Here is an 18501-nt window from a genome sequence, read left to right on the forward strand (position 1 = left end):
ATTCCTATTGGCTCCCACCAAATTAGTGAACGGATGGTTCGAGAACTCTAATTGGAATTCCTGGAGGGAAGACAATGTTCTTTTCGAGGAGCACTATTGAGAACCGGCATTTGAAGCTGACTGCAGAAGGATTCTACTGGCGCCAACATAGATTTCGCTTGAGGACCATAAAGGTTAGATACGTGAATACGACAAACTAGCGCTTTTCGAGTGGACTAGGAAAGGGAATGACTAGTAGTGGTACAGGATACCCTCTGCCACACACTGTACGATGGCTTAAGATCCAGTCCATCCATTTATAGGTACAAAATACTCATGGAAGAGTGTTACTCTTATTTACCGAGGAAACAAAAGACGGAACATTCTGCTGCTGATTACTTTCTGTACAAACCTTCGTATTAGCCCATAATTTGCTCACAGCAGTCACTTCATGAGACATATATCAGAGGTTGTAATATGTTTGCCCGTAACACTTAGAAGAAACTTATAGAAATCATCTCAACTCCCCTTTCTCACGAATCTGCCAGTCTTCGATATATAGTATTTGAATCCGCCTGATTTCGATGATTAAGAAATGTCTCCCTCCAAGTTACAGATCCCTGCTAATTTTCTCAAAATCTCATCACGTTCCGATAGCACTGTTCCGTTAGTTAGAAGGCTTACACGTTGAGAGCTATCACAACAGCAAAATAGCACATTACCATAGATGAGGAAAATCACAACCGTGCAGAGTATACGGAGACCGCACAAAGAAATTCAGAAGCATAACACCTACAATTCATCAGTATCGGATGAGGATCTATAAATATCACTCTGTACTAGTCCTGATCTCCTTTATCGTGTTCCTATGTTTATCACACTAGAAATAAGACAGTGCAGTGGTGATCGAGTCTTCGTTGACAGCGCAGTGTCCCCTCGTTATTCTTGTAACTTCCAATTAAGTAAAACTATGAACTACAAAATAACTTCTGTAACTTCGCATGGTAGGGGACGCAATAAGATTTTACTGCATATTTCTCTTCCAATATTTCAGGAAACAAATCCTGTCTTCATGTTGACATCAAACATATGGTTCAAATGGCTCTGAGCACTATGGGACTTAACATCTGTGGTCATCAGTCCCCTAGAACTTAGAACTACTTAAACCTAACTAACCTAAGTGCATCACACACATCCATGCCCGAGGCAGGATTCGAACCTGCGACCGTAGCAGTCGCGCCGTTCCGGACTGAGCACCTAGAACCGCTAGACCACCGCGGCCGGCTCAAACATATGTGATGATATCATTAAGTATACAGGGAGGTCAGAAAATGTCTGAAACAATTCAATACGTTGCGATGTTTCCGAGTTATTTAGCATTGAAGTTAGCCAATCAGATCGTTGCGCGCGCAAATCCAAGTTTTATGTAACCAAACAAAGCACTCATTGGGCAACACCACTCCTGGCACGCCGCTTGAATGTGAGCGCGCGATGCCCCCATTGGCTAGTTTCAACGCTAAATAACTCTGAAACGGCACAACGTATTGAATTTGTTTCTTAACATTTATATCTCAGTACAACGTGCCCTGCAACTTCCCTAAAAGCGTTTCAGACATTTTGTGACCACCCTGTATATGTATTGGTCCACTGGAGAAGGCGACCAGTGATCAAAGTCACTTCCACAGACCTGTGTAAAGATTTGTTGCCTGTACTGGAGGATGACCATACTGACTATGTAAAATAAAGCTTTCTGGTAGCACCCACTGTTCACATCTGATCATGGCTCAGAAATTATACTACACATACATCAGTCCAATGAAATCATCATCAGCAACGGAGAATCCTCTTACAAGAACACAGACAAATGCATAACATTGGTGTTTTATGTGAGAAATTACATGCCATGCTGCGCTAATTCCATCAACAGCACAACTGTCAAGAAAATATATGTGTAGGGTTTGCAGAAATTGACAAACACCTGTCACTATCTTAGAACTATTTCAGTTATGAAACTGAAGACTCGATTTATGTCAAATCTGTGGCAGAGAATTGGAATACTTCACATGCATATTCATTCGTCCAGAAGAGAGAGTTGAAAAAGGTTTTCCATCGATGGAAATGATTTATCACACATATGTTTGAAACACTCTGCTAATTGTGGCATGTAAACTTTTGCTGTTAACGATTGCAGGAAGATAGCACTGTAAGTCACACACAGAACACGCAGTTGTATACAAATCGATTGCAAGTCATACCACACAACTGATGCACCCTGAAAGAACAAGGGAAAAAATAATTAATTGCATGATAAATGACTTACAGCAACATCTCCTTCTGTCTGGATGTCAGGGGCAGGGTTGCAGCTATCCCGAGTCAAAACACGTTGTGTCACATGGGGAGGGGTGGGGTGGGTAGGAGGGTGGAAAGTTTGGAAGGGAGGAGAGATTGGGAGGGTCAACTGCGGCCTCTGGTGGTGGTGTTTTGAACTACATCAGTTGGTCTCCAGACCAAAACATGAACACAGAAAATTTGATATTCCCACCAATAAATTAGAATTTCCCACCATTTTGATTTTCCTGCTATTTTAATTTTCCTATTATTTTGATTTTTCCGCCAAGATACAATTTCGCGCCATGACGTGAGTGCCATGTTGCCATATCTGTAGCTGCCATCTTCAATAAATTTGGCAATGATGCAAAGTGGGATGATGCTCTCTTTGTCCAGCTACTAGCATACCTGGATGAAGCCATGGTTTTCACAACGAGATGCTAAAAGCATCCAGAGAAATCTCTTATGGCAACTGCAAGTCAAGGATGTAAAAAATCTTGCGAAAATTGCTTGCGAATGGACAAGAGTGCATTTCAGTCCTGTTCAAGGAAAAAACTTTTCAATTATGAAGCATAAAACTCATCTCAGAATGCAATGCTATACCTACGATTTTTTGCTGCAGAAGAAAGCTACTCTTCGGTATAGCAATCGAATACTGCAGTGCATATTGACGAACTTGGTACCAGAAATGTGTGAAGCTATTTATAAAGCACTGAAGGAGGAATGTCTGAAGGCAATTAACTGTTAAGTACATGCTATACACATTAGGAATTTTTTTCTACAAAAGTAGTGGGTTTTCACCTTTATATCCTCAGGAGTACATCGTACACTGTACTTCATGGATAATGGTCTGCACAACTTTCTTATAGCTTCACTTCTTATTATTTAATTTTTGTGTTCGAGAGTCAGCAAGGTATATAGTGCTTCATCTGCCCCGTACTTTACCATCAGGTTCGTTGCAGATGCAACGCACTATATAAATTTCGAAGCCTCGCAGATAAACGTTAGATGTCAGACAACTGCAACGATGCTAGCGCTCCAAGTGGCTACATTTCTGCTTGCGATAAACAGAAGGCCAACATTTCCTTTTATCTTATGTGAGACGCGGCGCAGAAATTGAAGAAAGAAAATTGGACCAATGTTTAACTTTGACAGAGTTCCTTATTATGCTGTCAAATTGTATTTGACGAAAAAACTGTGTAAAAGAAAATTTGAAAGTGTAACACCGGCCTTAGTTCCTGCTGACGTGATTCAATAGTCTTGCAGCCCCACTCGCGTGTAGAAGCTCTACTTTAGTTGATAAGGCTGCGTGTGACGAATAGCCTGACATACGTTCAAGACTTGGAACACCGTTTTTCGGCGGGCGAGCGCGTGGTCGCGGGGTTTAGAGCCGGCGGAGGGCTCGTCGTTAGGGGCGATGCGCGTCCAGCGGGGGTGTTATGGATGGCGGCTGGCCTGGTGACGTCATCGGTCTTCTGGGCTGTGCCGCGCGCAGCACTCCCGCCAAGACAGGACATCCATCACCCGGGCAGACGCCGGCCCGGCTCCAAGGCCGTCTGGGGAGAGAGCGAGGAGCGACCAAGGGAGGGAGGAAGGAAGTGGGGGACCCACCGATGGCTAACAGTCGCGCAGGCACGCACCACACACCTGTCGAGGCTCTCCGAGCCGGCACAAGGCGTTTGTTGACAACGAGATGTGGTGCATAGTGTAATTCCGCCTCCTTTGCAATTCCTTTTTGCATCGTCTTGAGTCAGTAGCTGTTTGATACGTTTCTTCTTCGTGGAGGAGAGTCACTCCGTTTAAGTTAGGGGAGAGGAGTACCTTTAACTTGTGCCCTGTCCATAACAAAATGAATTATAATTTTCGTTCTGAGGCTTGACTGTCAGGGCAAACGAATCCTTCGTTATGTGCGGAGGTTCTAAACTCGTGAATTAAGAGGCCGGAAAGCGGACAGGGGTTATAACGCACGAAGAGAAAGGTTATCATTCCAATAGTCATATTTTAGAACCAGTATCGTCCACACTGGAAAGAATAGCCTAAAACGGGTCTAACTTCTCTATCCTCTGTCTGACGTTGTCCAGTAGTGACTGGATTGCTTAAGGGGGATAGGACGTCAAACGGGCTGATTTGGAGCAGGAGAGGCACCAGAGGACATTTTAATTTCCACTGTCTATACTTTTACAAGTAAATTCACAAGACTTTGTCAGAATGACCAGGAAGGATTCAGGATTCACACTCGTAGCAGCGGAAGTTCAAAAATATAACAAAATATTTTTTTTTTTTTTTACATGTGGAATTTCATCATTTTTCACTTACTGTTGGCTGCATTTGTTGCTATAGGTGCACTTTTCTTGATAAGTAAGAGAGACTGTTCGATGAATTTTGCACAGCATACAAACCATACTTACAAGTGTCTGAAACTCTAGAATCTATTTAATTAATGAAAAAATTAATGAGCTGTTACGTTTTAAACTTTGTTTTGAAAAAAATCAAATTTTGTAGTTAATTATCTCAATTTAAAATGGTTTGTACGCTGTGCAAAATTCATCAAAGAATCTCTCTTACTTGTGAAGAAAAATGTACCTATAGCATCAAATGCCGCCAACAGTAAGTGAAAAAATGATGAAATTTCGTATCTAAAAACAAATTATTTTGTTATGTTTTGGCACTTCCACTGCTATAAGTGTGAATCCTGAATCCTTCCTGGTCGTGATTACAAAGTTTTATGAATTTATTTGTAAAAGTATAGACAGTAGAAAATAAAATGTCCTGTGGTGCCTCTCCTGCTCCAAGTCGGCCCGTTTGACGTCCTACCCTCCTTAAGACGGTATTGCAAAAGTTAACGAAACTTGTAAATCGTGAACGTAATACTACTTTCGACTGTAGCTGGCAAATATGAGTGAAACTAAAACTCTCCCCACGACATCTAGACTTATAGTCCTCTGACGACATTAGTTTACTACTCGTATAACGTCACAGGTATTTAATTCTTCAGCACCAAACGTTTCCACCGTACCATCTGGCTGGCCCCAATTAACTTGTATCACTTCCCTTTTGACACTCTGCTTAAAACAAGAAGTCTCAAACACTATTACGTAGATCTCTGCAATTTCTTAGTAGCTAGCGTTCTTCGTGTGACGGAATGAGATGTGTACTGCAACACACTCATACACTCATGTTTACCCTTACAATACAATGCATGCAGTTAAATACGTACAGTCGTGGACAAAACGAGCGAGGCCCCTCGCCTTTTCGTTATGCTTTAAAGTCTGGCACACAGCATAACTGGCAAGGGGACGAAGTGCTACCAACATACCTTGCACAGGAGTGAAATGGAAAAACTTTCCGAACTTTGGCAGACAGTTATCAAACGTGTGGAAGACTATATTACTGCTGATTGATGTATTAAACAAAACACGTAAATATAAGTTATAAATGAAAGAAGAAAAGCTAATTAGTATGAACTGCACTAAAAAAATGAATTTCAGCTTATCGAGATAACATAACTGTTTTAGTAAGACAAAGTACCCCAGATCTTTACGAATTACAAAAATACTATGCGCATTCGGCCGCGAAACGGCCTGTGTCAACAATCAGACCAGTCATACTGGATTTCCGTTGCTGGCCTACCATGAAAGTGTGCAGATTTAGCAATGTGTGAAGATTCATAACGAAATTCAGTTAAAAATCATTCAGTGCTACACTTAACTCAATTCAATTACTGACAGAAGCGGAAAAAGTAGGCAGTAAAAAGTATGAAATTCTACAAGAGTTTCATATTGACATCCACAGGGCGCCAGTACAGAATAAAGTGAATCGAGATTAGAACCGAAAATAAACCAGACCTCCCTTGCAGTAGCAAACACCTTTCACTACACTAGCAGACAACCCAGGAAAACAGCTCTCTATTACTTCCCCAGACATGAATAAGCCGGCAATTTAGCAATGAAAATGGCAAAATGATCTGCAGTTTCTGTTGCATAGAGCTTTCTGGACTCAAAAACATGAATTTTCTACCTTTATGTCACCGCTTATGTGACACTCATTCGGGATGTTTATAGAAATATCAAAATACTGTTAGTAGCGAGTAAATTTAGTAGGATAATTCTGCACCACCCCAGGAAATAAACGGCGACATAGCTGCCAAACGTACTCTACAATGTTTCGAATCCTCCATTAGATTCACCACAGCTAGAAAACGTTCATTAGCCGAAGTGTTTCTTAAGCTAGCTATCGATGGGAATACTCGCACTTCTAAAACTCGGTGGCATTAATTCTGGGATCTGAATTACCATGGGTACAGGCAAATGGATTTTATTTGCATTCCTGTAAACGTGATTTGGATCGAAAGCGTAGCTACGATTAATATGCTGATGTATCGACTGCAACTAGAACATTTAGAATAAAGAGTAGGTGGAATTATTTATGCGGCCCTCATCTTCCGTTATTGTCGTAGCTATTTTCGTTGGTAGGATTTCGTCACCTAAATCGGTAAAAATGGAACACACTAATCAGCATTAATATAGTCTTACATATGATTGAAAACAGTCTGACAAAGTTGGAATAGTTTTTCAATTTCACGCCTGTGCATAGTATGTTGGTAGCACTTCGTCGCCTTGCCTGTTATGCTGTGTAGCAGACTTTAAAGTTGTGCGGATCAGCACAACGAAAAGGCGAGGGGTGTCGCTCGTTTTGTCCACGACTGTACATAGATATAAAATACATAAATGTTAGAAGTTCTGTTGTGTTATAATTACTGATTCGTAACTGTTCGTTATTGAAAGCGAATATGTTGACAAGTAACTTAGTTGTGTTTGGTGTAATCGTCATGCTAAAGTAAATAAACAGAAATGCTTTATTTATTTAGGATCATAAGGACCAGTGTTTCACACGTACGGTATCTATACATCATAGTTATCTAAGAAATAACAATTTTAATATGGCAACTACTATTAAAACAATGGTGAGTGTCTGAAGTGGTAGTGTGAGTAAATTTTACTGATTATGAACCAATAAAGTAAATTCTGGCAGTACTTGTACTACAGCAGCTGTTGCCACTATTAGTGATAGTAATAACAATAATAATAATAATAATAACGGCATCAATTGTGACAGTAATAATAACAATGATAGCGGGAGATATAAGAAGAAACTATAGGTGTACAAAATAATTTTTTTCTGATACAGCGAGTTCTAGGAAAAGGAAATTTAAAGAGACTGCATGGACTAAGAATATTGGGAAATGAGGAAGATATGGTTGGAAAGAGGGATGTAAAAGAGAACTGGAGTATGCAGGGACAATGGTAATCATTATTGAAACTTTAGCAGATATCTCATTACCTGTCTTCTGGAGCTGTAGATGTTATTTGTTTCTCTGATATGCGGGAAAGTGTTCCAGAGTTGGGTTCCTGCTTTTAGGAAGGGCTTCGAGAAGGTGACTTATCGCTGGAATGGGACAAAAAGGATTTTGCTCTGAGGGGAACTGGTGTTTCTGCTGTGTTGTTCAGACAAGAGCATTAAGGTCGAGGAGAGGTATGAGGGACAGTGTTCATTGATAACACAGTAGAGAAGACACAGAGTATGGAAATCTCTGAGCTTGTCTACATGCAACAAGAGTAGCTGTTTAAAGAATAAAGCGTTTCATATTGGAAGCATTATTGTATAGAAAATTTATATTAGTGTCACCAACTATAATTACATGCGCGTGCGCCGTTTCAAGACTTGAAAGGGCAATTTCGAAGCAGGAAGACCCGACGATTTCAGGATTTTTGTGGAGGTCACGTATTGGGAACTTTCTGTTGATTTGATCTGTATGAACGTATCCACTTTACTGATCCGTATTAGCAGAGCGGTGTTGTGCGAGATATTCAAATTGAACATAATAACAAAATGTTGACATTGTAAATGGAGGTTGCATTTGACAGTGAGAAACCTAACCATAGTTAATTAATTGTAGTATAGATTAACACTTAAATGCAGTGAATGATATTGTCACTTTTGTATGAATTCTACTTTTTTTTCAGCTAAATGTGAGCTTCTGTTATATTTCACAACAACTCCTATCTCTTTAATATCATATGTTTAAACTGTTTAAACAAAACATACGGCCACTTTGATTTCATATACAATGTCCTCGAACTTAGCCAAGGAACGTATTTAAATAATGATTCCAATGTTATGTTATTCACAAACTCGTACACTTGCACTGAGCCTAATGTTGTGCATGATAGCAGCTGTAGCTGCGAAACAGAATGCTATAACTGTCAGTTTAACTGATGTGCTGTGGAATACTGTCACTTATTTCTCAAAGAAAATGCTAAATCTGTTCAGAGCTTCATAACTGCTCTGGCGTACTGTTTTGTAGCAAAGCAAATTGTTAATAAACCTTCTAACTGTTTCCAAATGGGAGGCAGGATGGAATGTGTCGGGTTAGTAAATTTATCAGACACGGTGTATGCACTTCTAACAATGACAACTGCTAAGGTTCAATAGTGAGCCCTTTGTTTAGTATTTCTCATTCAGCATAAATGACTAGAAGCGTATTACCCTCACACTGTTGAAATACACATTTGAAGATAAATACACAGTTCAATGCACGGAACAATATTGGCCAATTTACACTCGTAAACAGTAGAACAACAGAATTCACAGTCTCTGTTCTATCTTAAATATCACGGTGAGCAGTTACAGCAGTTCTCAGGAAGACGACCATCACACACCTGAAGCCATTGTGCTAGCCAAGCCAACAGCTTCGCTGTACCCTAGACCACTACCCTTGTCCCATGAGCAGTGTACAAAGGACTTCAAGAAAAACGGCAGGGGAAATTACCATTCGCAAGCTTTTGTTTAAGGGGGCATCATCCTCCGAAGAAGTAAACCACTCATCCTGGCACATAGGTATGAGGCATGTGATTTCAGACAGCAGAACTGCAATGAACTACTGCGAAATAGAGGTCAGTAAAGTATCGCCATTACAGCCAGTTCTTCTTCCATGACCTCTTCCACTATGCGACCTGTGGGAATCTAATTTGCGAAGGTTACTCATCAGTCCGCTTCGCCGTTGGGTGCAGATGTGTTGGGGAAAATGGCTATAGAAAAGAAAGCGGCAAGAGATGAGGCGTTGGTAACACAGTTCGTCAGGTTCATCTGCTGAGACCCGTACGGCCTGGGAGACCCTTCCAGTAACTACACCACCATCAGCATAACCTCTGCTTCACGAGAACACCCAAACCTCTCTGCCCGCACGATCAGTGTTACGATGAGGCGGTATCCCCTGCAGAGAATGTTCAAAAAAGTGTTCAAATGTGTGTGAAATCTTATGGGACTTAACTGCTAAGCTTACACACTACTAACCTGAATTATCCTAAGGACAAACACACACACACCCATGCCCGAGGGAGGACTCGAATCGCCGCCGGGACCAGCCGCACAGTCCATGACTGCAGCGCCTTAGACCGCTCTGCCAATCCCGCGCGGCAGAGAAGTGATCAATATAGATTTGAATAATAAAAAGTATGCGCAATGGCAGCGACTGAAGTGCTTAAAACTACGATTTGCCAGAATGAATTTTTCACTCTGCACCGGAGTGTGCACCTATACGAAGCTTCCTGGCAGATAAAACTGTGTGCCAGAACAAGACATGAACTCGGGACATTTGCTTTTCGAGGCAGTTGCCTGCGAAAGGCAAAGGTCTCAAGTTCGAGTGTTGGTCCGGCATACAGTTTTTATCTGCCAGGAAGCTTCACTCTACAGGTTAGTGTAAAAGTGGCTTATGTGTTGACATGGAAGATTGAAGAAAAAAAAAGTATCGAGTGACTACCAGCTAGAAACAAAACACAACGAGAAAGTTACGAATTGGGTTCATCGGTTCTTTTATGGCATTACGCAGTTGTCAAATCGAAACGCTAACCAACTTTCCCGTGCTGACAGAGCTGGAAAGGATCGGACGCTCGCAGTGCCCCGGCTGGAAACTGGACGAATGTGAAACACGCGGAGGGCGTGGGTGGGAGAGGAGCGATAATTTCCCCCGATAACTCAGGCGGCGCTGAATGCGACCCCAAATCACACGGACGTTTCTCCGATAAGCGAGACACATTCAGGACGCTTCCGCGCCATTGGACAATTTAATAACGGCCGCACTGTGCTGTGTGTTGCGGCGGGCGGACCCGTGAGTCCAACACAGGGCAGCACCAAACAGCGGGACGCGTTTTGTACACCCAGTTGCGAACCGGGGTCTGGGTCTACTGCAACAGGGGTAAAGCTAGCGCAAGTGACGTATTAAGCTGGCTGCTAGGCAGCGATCTGATTAACACGGTACTGTTAGCAGCTGCTGGTTTCGTCTTGCAGAAAATGGTGGAAGTTGTGTTAGAAAACGTTTTCCAAATCATTTATCCCTTTATGCGAATTATGAATCACTGGCGAGTTGCAGAGACACGCTATGCATAGATATATGCATAGATATAGGAGACAATCTGAGTAGCTGTCTCAGATTGTTGGCAGATGATGCTGTCATTTACAGTCTTGTAAAGTCATCAGATGACCAAAACGACTTTTGCAAAATTATTTAGATAAGATATCTGTATGGTGCGAAAAGTGGCAGTTGACTGTGAATAAAGGAAAGTGTGAAGTTATTCATATGAATACTAAAAGAAATCAGCTAAATTTCGATAACGCGATAAGTCACTTAAATGTGAAGGCTGTAAATTCAGCTAAATACTTAGGGTTTACAATTACAAATTACCTAAATTGGAACGATCACATAGATAATATTGTGAGTAGAGCAAACCAAAGACTGCGATTCATTGGCAGAACACTTAGAAGGTGCAATAGGTCTACTAAAGAGACTGCTTACACCACGCTTGTCCGCCCTATTCTGGAGTATTGCTGTGCGGTGTGGGATCCGCATCAGGTGGGACTGACGGATGACGTCGAAAAAGTACAAAAAAGGGCAGCTCGTTTCGTATTATCGCGAAATAGGGGATATAGTGTCACAGGCATGATACTTGAATTGGAGTAGCAATCATTAAAACAAAGTAGTTTTTCGTTGCGTCGGGATCTTCTCATGAAATTTCAATCGCCAGTTTTCTCCCCCGATTGCGAAAACATTTTGTTGCCACCCACCTACATAGGGAGAATTGATCATCACGATAAAATAAGAGAAATCAGGGCTCACACAGAAAAATTTAAGTGCTCGTTTTTCCCGCGTGCTGTTCGGGAGTGGAACGGTAGAGAAAGCTTGTAGGTGGTTCATTGAATCCTCTGCCATGCACTTTATTGTGAACAGCAGAGTAATCACGTTGATGAAGATGTAGATTTTGTCTGCTAGGAATGCCCCATTCTTTGGCTGCGTAGCGATGGAATTCTTGTAAAGCTCTGTCTCGTTGTTAAGTGTCTTTTCATTTTTATATGATTAATTTTGTGGCTGTCACACTACAGGACTCAGATATGGGACTCTTACATAGAGATCACGCTTCGTAACGAAATATGCCTGACCGTGTGCCTACTACGCGTTGTGTTTCTTACAGTTTTCAAATACTGAAGTCCTTCAACTGAAAAATAAAAATAGTCACTTTGAAACAACAACAGTACAAGTCAATGTTCTTCGTTTTATTATCCTTCTAGCAAGTAACGCAGTTCGCTAACAATGCGTAAACTCATTCAGTTCCGTATTAACACTGCCAGTTCCAATCCATCTTCCATTACGCGCATTATCTAGGGGGAAGGCGTGCTTTATGCCCATCTATAAAAAAACTGAAAAAAACAAAATTCTCTAATTTTTCGGACTTATATTAAAAACATACTTTTTATTTTTAAATAGATACTGATGTGTAAGTAGGGTCCAAACACTGAAAATATCTTTGAACACACTCTTAGAAATGTCAACGCACAAACGCACATTCAGTAACATGGACTACAGACTGGGCGGGAGGGTAGCGAGGGAGGTGGCACTTCATGCCAACTGTAAAAAAAAAAAAAAAAAAAAAAAAAAAAAAAAAAAAAAAAAAAAAAAAAAAAAAAAAAAGCGAAATTCGCTTACTGTTCTTGAGTTTTACTCGCAGCATACTTTTTAAAGAGGTTGTCGTGCAAGTAACGTCCTGAACCTGAAAATACTGAATATGACCTACGTTGTGGAAAGTGATCGTCTACGGAAAGATCAAGTTTAACTGAAAAATTCAAAACATTTGTGTAATCTGGCAGAAGCATTCCTTATAAACAAGAAACTTCTGTGACAAAATTTTGAAATAAAAAGTAACTGGTTGGGTAACAATATTTTCAAAAGGTAGGTACAAAGATTCACCACCCCCCACCCGTCCATGGTATTGCGAAGGTTAAGAGTTATGCTTGTTTCACATTCACACAGAAGAATCATTGCTGTGTTGCAGTTCCACATTCGTTAAACAGGTAACAAGTAATTACTGATAATGAAAGCCTTTTGATTTACATTCGACTATCAGTATGTCAATACGTTCCTGCACGACAGTTACTGATTCACAAACACGCCACTGTTTCAACCGTAAATCTCGTAATTTATCCGGTGCGCCTTTCCGCGAGATGATCGAATTACTGAAACACTTGTTCTCTACGCTGCGACTTAACAATTTGAAGTATTAATTATCTTTCTAGCAGATTATTCAAATTAATTATCCATGATTCGGCTGCGAGTGACAGCTCCGCGCTGGAGCTCAACGACTGTGCTTCACAGACATCAAGCAAAGCAAAATAAGCAAAATGTGTCTTTAAAATGGCAGGAAAGAACCAAAATTAAGTATGGTGTATTGTTTAACTTTTGCAGCAATTATACTGTGTAAGATATCCAAGAAAAGGAGGGAAGTATTCGAAAATGCTGTGAAGTACATATCGTTAGTTCGCAGGAGAGCTTCTGTAAAGTTTGGAAGGTAGGAGACGAGGTACTGGCAGAAGTAAAGCTGTTAGTACCGGGCGTGAGTCGTGCTTCGGTAGCTCAGTTGGTAGAGCACTTGCCCGCGAAAGGCAAAGGTCCCGAGTTCGAGTCTCGGTCGGGCACACAGTTTTAATCTGCCAGGAAGTTTCATATCAGCGCACACTCCGCTGCAGAGTGAATATCTCATTCTGGATTATCGTTAGTTAACTCTAACAGTATGAAGAACAGCGGGATCAAATTTTATATACAGATAAGCCAAAATGAAATCAATGCAGATTTTATTTTCAAGGAACTATTTTTTCTTTTTACTAGGGCTCAAGTCGACGAAAACTAGTTTACTCATGCTTATTGAAACCACGTATGTAAATCAGTTTAAAACAACTAAGGGGAACAATTTTTCCAGAGGATTTTGAAACGTATCCTTACTAGATGTACAACATTTAATTTTAAGGGCTTTAATTGACGCAGAGTAAATATATAGATATTCAAAGGCGTAAAACTTCTGGAAAGTACAAGCGCTGTGCGTCTCATTGGAGAAATCATTTCTGGATGTACTTGAGCTTCAAATTCAGAAATAAAAATTTGAGAGTTTCTTTCTATGATAGGCATATAAAATATCAGCCCATTTTTAAAACCTTAATATTTTGATGTCAGTTTCTTTCGCATAACTTTACTTTTCTCAACAAAAACATAACTAATCCTTCTCCTAGGTACTTAGAGGACAAATTTCACAATAGCTGCACTGTAATACTACGTTATTTGTTACATTTATCTAATTATGGCATTGAATAGAAGTCGTGTGTTCGTTTCCTCAGTTTAGTCTCTGGCACTTTGTTTATAGCAACTGTGAAGCATATCACTTTTCATTCATCAACACCAACACAGCTTTAGTTTGTTTGTTGTGCGTTTTTTTCATTCAGTCCTTAACAAATTTTCATGGGATACTGAAGTAATCAATCCGCATTTTAAAGCTTTCCTATAGTCAAGAAAAAAGGGCTACAAAAGAAGCCAAATAACTGTCAAAAAAGTCATTTTGCCGGAATCCAGCTAAATTACTCGTTTATCAGCTACACTCGCACCAAGACAGCGCGTGACCACTAGCACTGGGGCATTATTGTCGTTATACAGCAAGATAATGCTCCCACACAGAAATGCCACGCGCTTGGCTCCGAAATTTCCAGAAGCCAGCGATAAGTAAGAAGTGCGATATCGTACTTTACGGCATCAAACATAGCAGGACACCTTACATACTTGACTGACCAATCCTGTGTAAGAACGACTGACGTCTGAATTAGCGTGCCCCAGTGCACCGAGAGGAAAAACACATCGTATGTCCGCCAACCTGGAACGCAGCCTGCACTTTTCATGATTCAAATTCGACGATTCTGCTAAATGTTTCATTTTGTTGGTCATTTCTACACTGTAACACAGAGGAATTTATGCTGATATCGTTGCTTGTTCAGTACTTTGGCGTAATATTTCGTCGCATGACTTTTCAGATTTATAGTTATGATTTCTTTGTGACCAAGGTTAAATCCGTAGTACAGAGCGAGAAACTGTGTTCCACCCTCAAGCATCGGTATCCATATTTTATTAACTCAACCGTGGGGCATGTCATGGCACACGTTACTATCCAACTCATTTACTATTAGTACGGGGATTAGAAATTATGTGGGGTCCTTTCGATCTAATTTTAATGATTTGTGGTAACCGTGTCCCACATGGTCCCATTGAGGACATCTGTAATTTGAGTGCTGAGCCATTGCACTGATTTACTTTAATACTATTCAATAATTATTCCAACTTCTGTTCAGTTACTTCTCATCCCAAAGCTGCTTATACACTACTGGCCATTAAAATTTCTACACCAAGAAGAAATGCAGATGATAAACGGGTATGCATTGGACAAATACATTATACTAGAACTGACATGTGAATACATTTTCACGCAATTTGGGTGCATAGGTCCTGAGAAATCAGTATCCAGAACAATCACCTGTCGCCGTAATAACGGCCTTGATACACCTGGGCATTGAGTTAAACAGGGCTTGGATGGCGTGTACAGGTACAGCTGCCCATGCAGCTTCAACACGATACCATAGTTCATCACGAGTAGTGACTGGCGTATTGTGACGAGCCAGTTGCTCGGCCACCATTGACCAGACGTTTTCAATTGGTGAGACATCTGAAGAATGTGCTGGTAAGGGCAGCAGTCGAACATTTTCTGTATCCAGAAAGGCCCGTACAGGACCTGCAACATGCGGTCGTGCATTATCCTGCTGAAACGTAGGGTTTCGCAAGGATTGAATGAAGGGTAGAGCCAATGGTCGTAACACATCTGAAATGTAACGTCCACTGTACAAAGTGCCGTCAAAGCGAACAAGAGGTGACCGAGACGTGTAACCAATGGTATCCCATACCATCACGCCGGGCGATACGCCAGTATGGCGATGACGAATACACGCTTCCAATGTGCGTTCATCGCGATGTCGCCAAACACGGATGCGAACCATCATGATGCTGTAAATAGAACCTGGATTCATCCGAAAAAATAACGTTTTGCCATTCGTGCACCCAGGTTCGTCGTTGAGTACACCATCGCAGGCGCACCTGCCTGTGATGCAGCGTCAAGGGTAACAGTAAGAATGGTCTCCGAGCTGATAGTCCATGCTGCTGCAAACGTCGTCGAACTGTTCGTGTAGATGGTTGTTGTCTTGCAAACGTCCCCATATGTTGACTCAGGGATCGAGACGCGGCTGCACGATCCGTTACAGCCATACGGATAAGATGCCTGTCATCTCGACTGCTAGTGATACGAGGCAGTTGGGATCCAGGACGGCGTTCCGTATTACCCTCCTGAACCCACCGATTCCATATTCTGCTAACAGTCATTAGATCTCGACCAACGCGAGCAGCAGTGTTGCGATACGATAAACCGCAATCGCGATAGGCTACAATCCGACCTTTAACATAGTCGGAAACGTGATGGTACGCATTTCTCCTCCTTACACAAGGCATCACAACAACGTTTCACCAGGCAACGCCCGTCAACTGCTAATTGTGTATGAGAAATCGGTTGGAAACTTTCCTCATATCAGCACCGGCGCCAACCTTGTGTGAATGCTCTGGAAAACTAATCATTTTGCATATCGCAGCATCTTCTTCCTGTCGGTTAAATTTCACGTCTGTAGCACGCCATCTTCGTGGTGCAGTAATTTTAATGGCCAGTAGTGTTGTTCTTCATTCTTTCTACATCTTCAGCTACATAAATAGTACGCAAGGCACCGTATGGTACTTGGCAGAGGGTAACCTATACCGCTATTTGTCGTTTCCTTTCCTGTTCCACTCGCAAACAGAGCGAGGAAAAAACGACTGTCTATATGCCTCCGTATGACGCTAATTTCTCGCATCTTTTCTTCGTGGTTCTTACACGCTATGTATTTTCTTGTCAGCAGGTCGTTCGGCAGTCAGCTTCAAATGCTGATTCTCCAAAATTTCCCAATACCTTTTCCCGAAACACCTCCGTAACACTTACGTGTTGTTCGAACCTACTAGTAATAAATCTAACAGCCTGCCTCTGAATTTCTTCTATGTCTTCCTTCAATATGGCCTGGTACATATCCCAAACACTCAAGCAAATCTCATGAATGGATCCACCAGAATTCTATATGCTGTCTCTTTTACAGATGAACCACTCTTTCCTAAAATTCTCCCAATAAACCGAAGTCGACCATTCGCCTTCCCTACTACAGTTCTCGCATGATCGTTCCACGTCATCGGTTTGCAACGTTACTCCCGGATATTTAAACGACTGTGTTAAGCAAGACACTAGTAATACCGTATCCGAACATTACTACCTACTCATCCGCATTGCCTTACATTTTCTCTTCATTTAGGACTAGTTGCCATTCGTCATACCAACTGGATATTTCATCTAAGTCGTCTTTTACCTTCCTTCCGACAGTCGCTAAACTTCGACTCCTTACCGTGTACCACGGCATCGTCAGCAAACAACCGCAGAATGCTGCCCTCCCTGTCCGTCAAATCATTTATGTATAAAGAGAACAACAGCGCTCGTATCACATTTCCCTGGGGCACTCCTGTTGAAACTCTTGTCTCTGATAAACACTCGGCGCGGAGGACAACATACTGGGTTCTGCTATATCTGAGTTTATTCCGTATGCTAGTACCTTCGCTAACAGCCTGCGATGGGGCAGCGTGTCAAAGGCTTACCGGAAATCTAGAAATATGGAATATTCCTGTTGCCGTTCATCCATAGTTCTCAGTATATCATGTTGGAAAAAGGTAAGCTGAGTTTCGCACTAGCGATGCTTTCGAAAACCATGCTGATTCGTGGAGATAAGCATCTCAGTTTCAAGATGGTTCAAATGCTTCAAATGGCTCTGAGGACTATGGGACTTAACATCTGAGATCATCAGTCTCCTAGAACTTAGAACTACTCAAACTTAACTAACCTAAGGACATCACACACATCCATGCCCAAGGCAGCAGTGTCAAAAGAATATGTTCAAGGATTCAGCAGCAAACAGAAGTTAGGGATATTGGTCTGTGATTTTGCGGGTCCGATCTTTTTCCCTTCTTATATACTGGTGTCCCTGGCGCTTTTTTCCAGTCGCTTTGGACTTGGTGCTGGACGAGAGAGGCAAGCTAATTCAGGGGCCAGTGCCGCAGAGCACTCTTTGTAAATTCGAATTGGGATTCCATCCGGACCTTGTGATTCATTTGCTTTCAAATCTTTCAGTTGTTTCTCTCTTTCATCGTCAGTGCTCACTTGCTTTTTGTCTAAAGCCATAGCACCATACTTAACTGGCTTCGATGGAAACGTTATTTTGACAAACTGGTTTTGGCAGATTATTAATTTATTTCTTTGGATGCAAATTACAGCTTGTAATATGTAAGTCTGACCGGCTGAGAACTTCAAGATGCGTGCTGATCCTGAATATATTGAGAGTGACCATTTTTATTAATGTCTGTTACATGTTGGTGTGACTTTATACGACATAAAGTCTATATCTCCATTGCACACACAGTCTCTAGAAGAAATGTTTCACTACACTTTCAAGCTGTGTTAACAGGTTTGTGTGTATTGGTTGTTGCCATGTATTATTTAGATATATGTTCAAGTTCCCCCTTATTTACCATTGCACTATGGAAATCTTCCTCATCCCCGAACATCTCACAAAAAGTCAGATCGCGTTGATATTTATTCATGGGCCGAAATCTTACATAAAAGGCGAATGTATGAAGACAAAAATATCCTGCGACTACAGTAG

General features: G+C 41.4%; 1 protein-coding gene across 1 annotated transcript in view; it reads left to right on the forward strand.

Moving 5' to 3' along the window:
- Positions 1–2612: 2612 nt before the first annotated feature.
- LOC124622851 (leucine-rich repeat-containing G-protein coupled receptor 4-like) overlaps positions 2613–18501 on the forward strand; it is a 414664-nt gene continuing 398775 nt past the window's right edge. The window contains exon 1 of the mRNA XM_047148643.1: positions 2613–2617. Coding sequence (XP_047004599.1) covers positions 2613–2617 — 5 coding nt within the window. The remainder of the gene's footprint in view (positions 2618–18501) is intronic.

Source organism: Schistocerca americana, chromosome 7 (assembly GCF_021461395.2).
Source record: "Schistocerca americana isolate TAMUIC-IGC-003095 chromosome 7, iqSchAmer2.1, whole genome shotgun sequence".
NCBI classification, from domain to species: domain Eukaryota; kingdom Metazoa; phylum Arthropoda; class Insecta; order Orthoptera; family Acrididae; genus Schistocerca; species Schistocerca americana.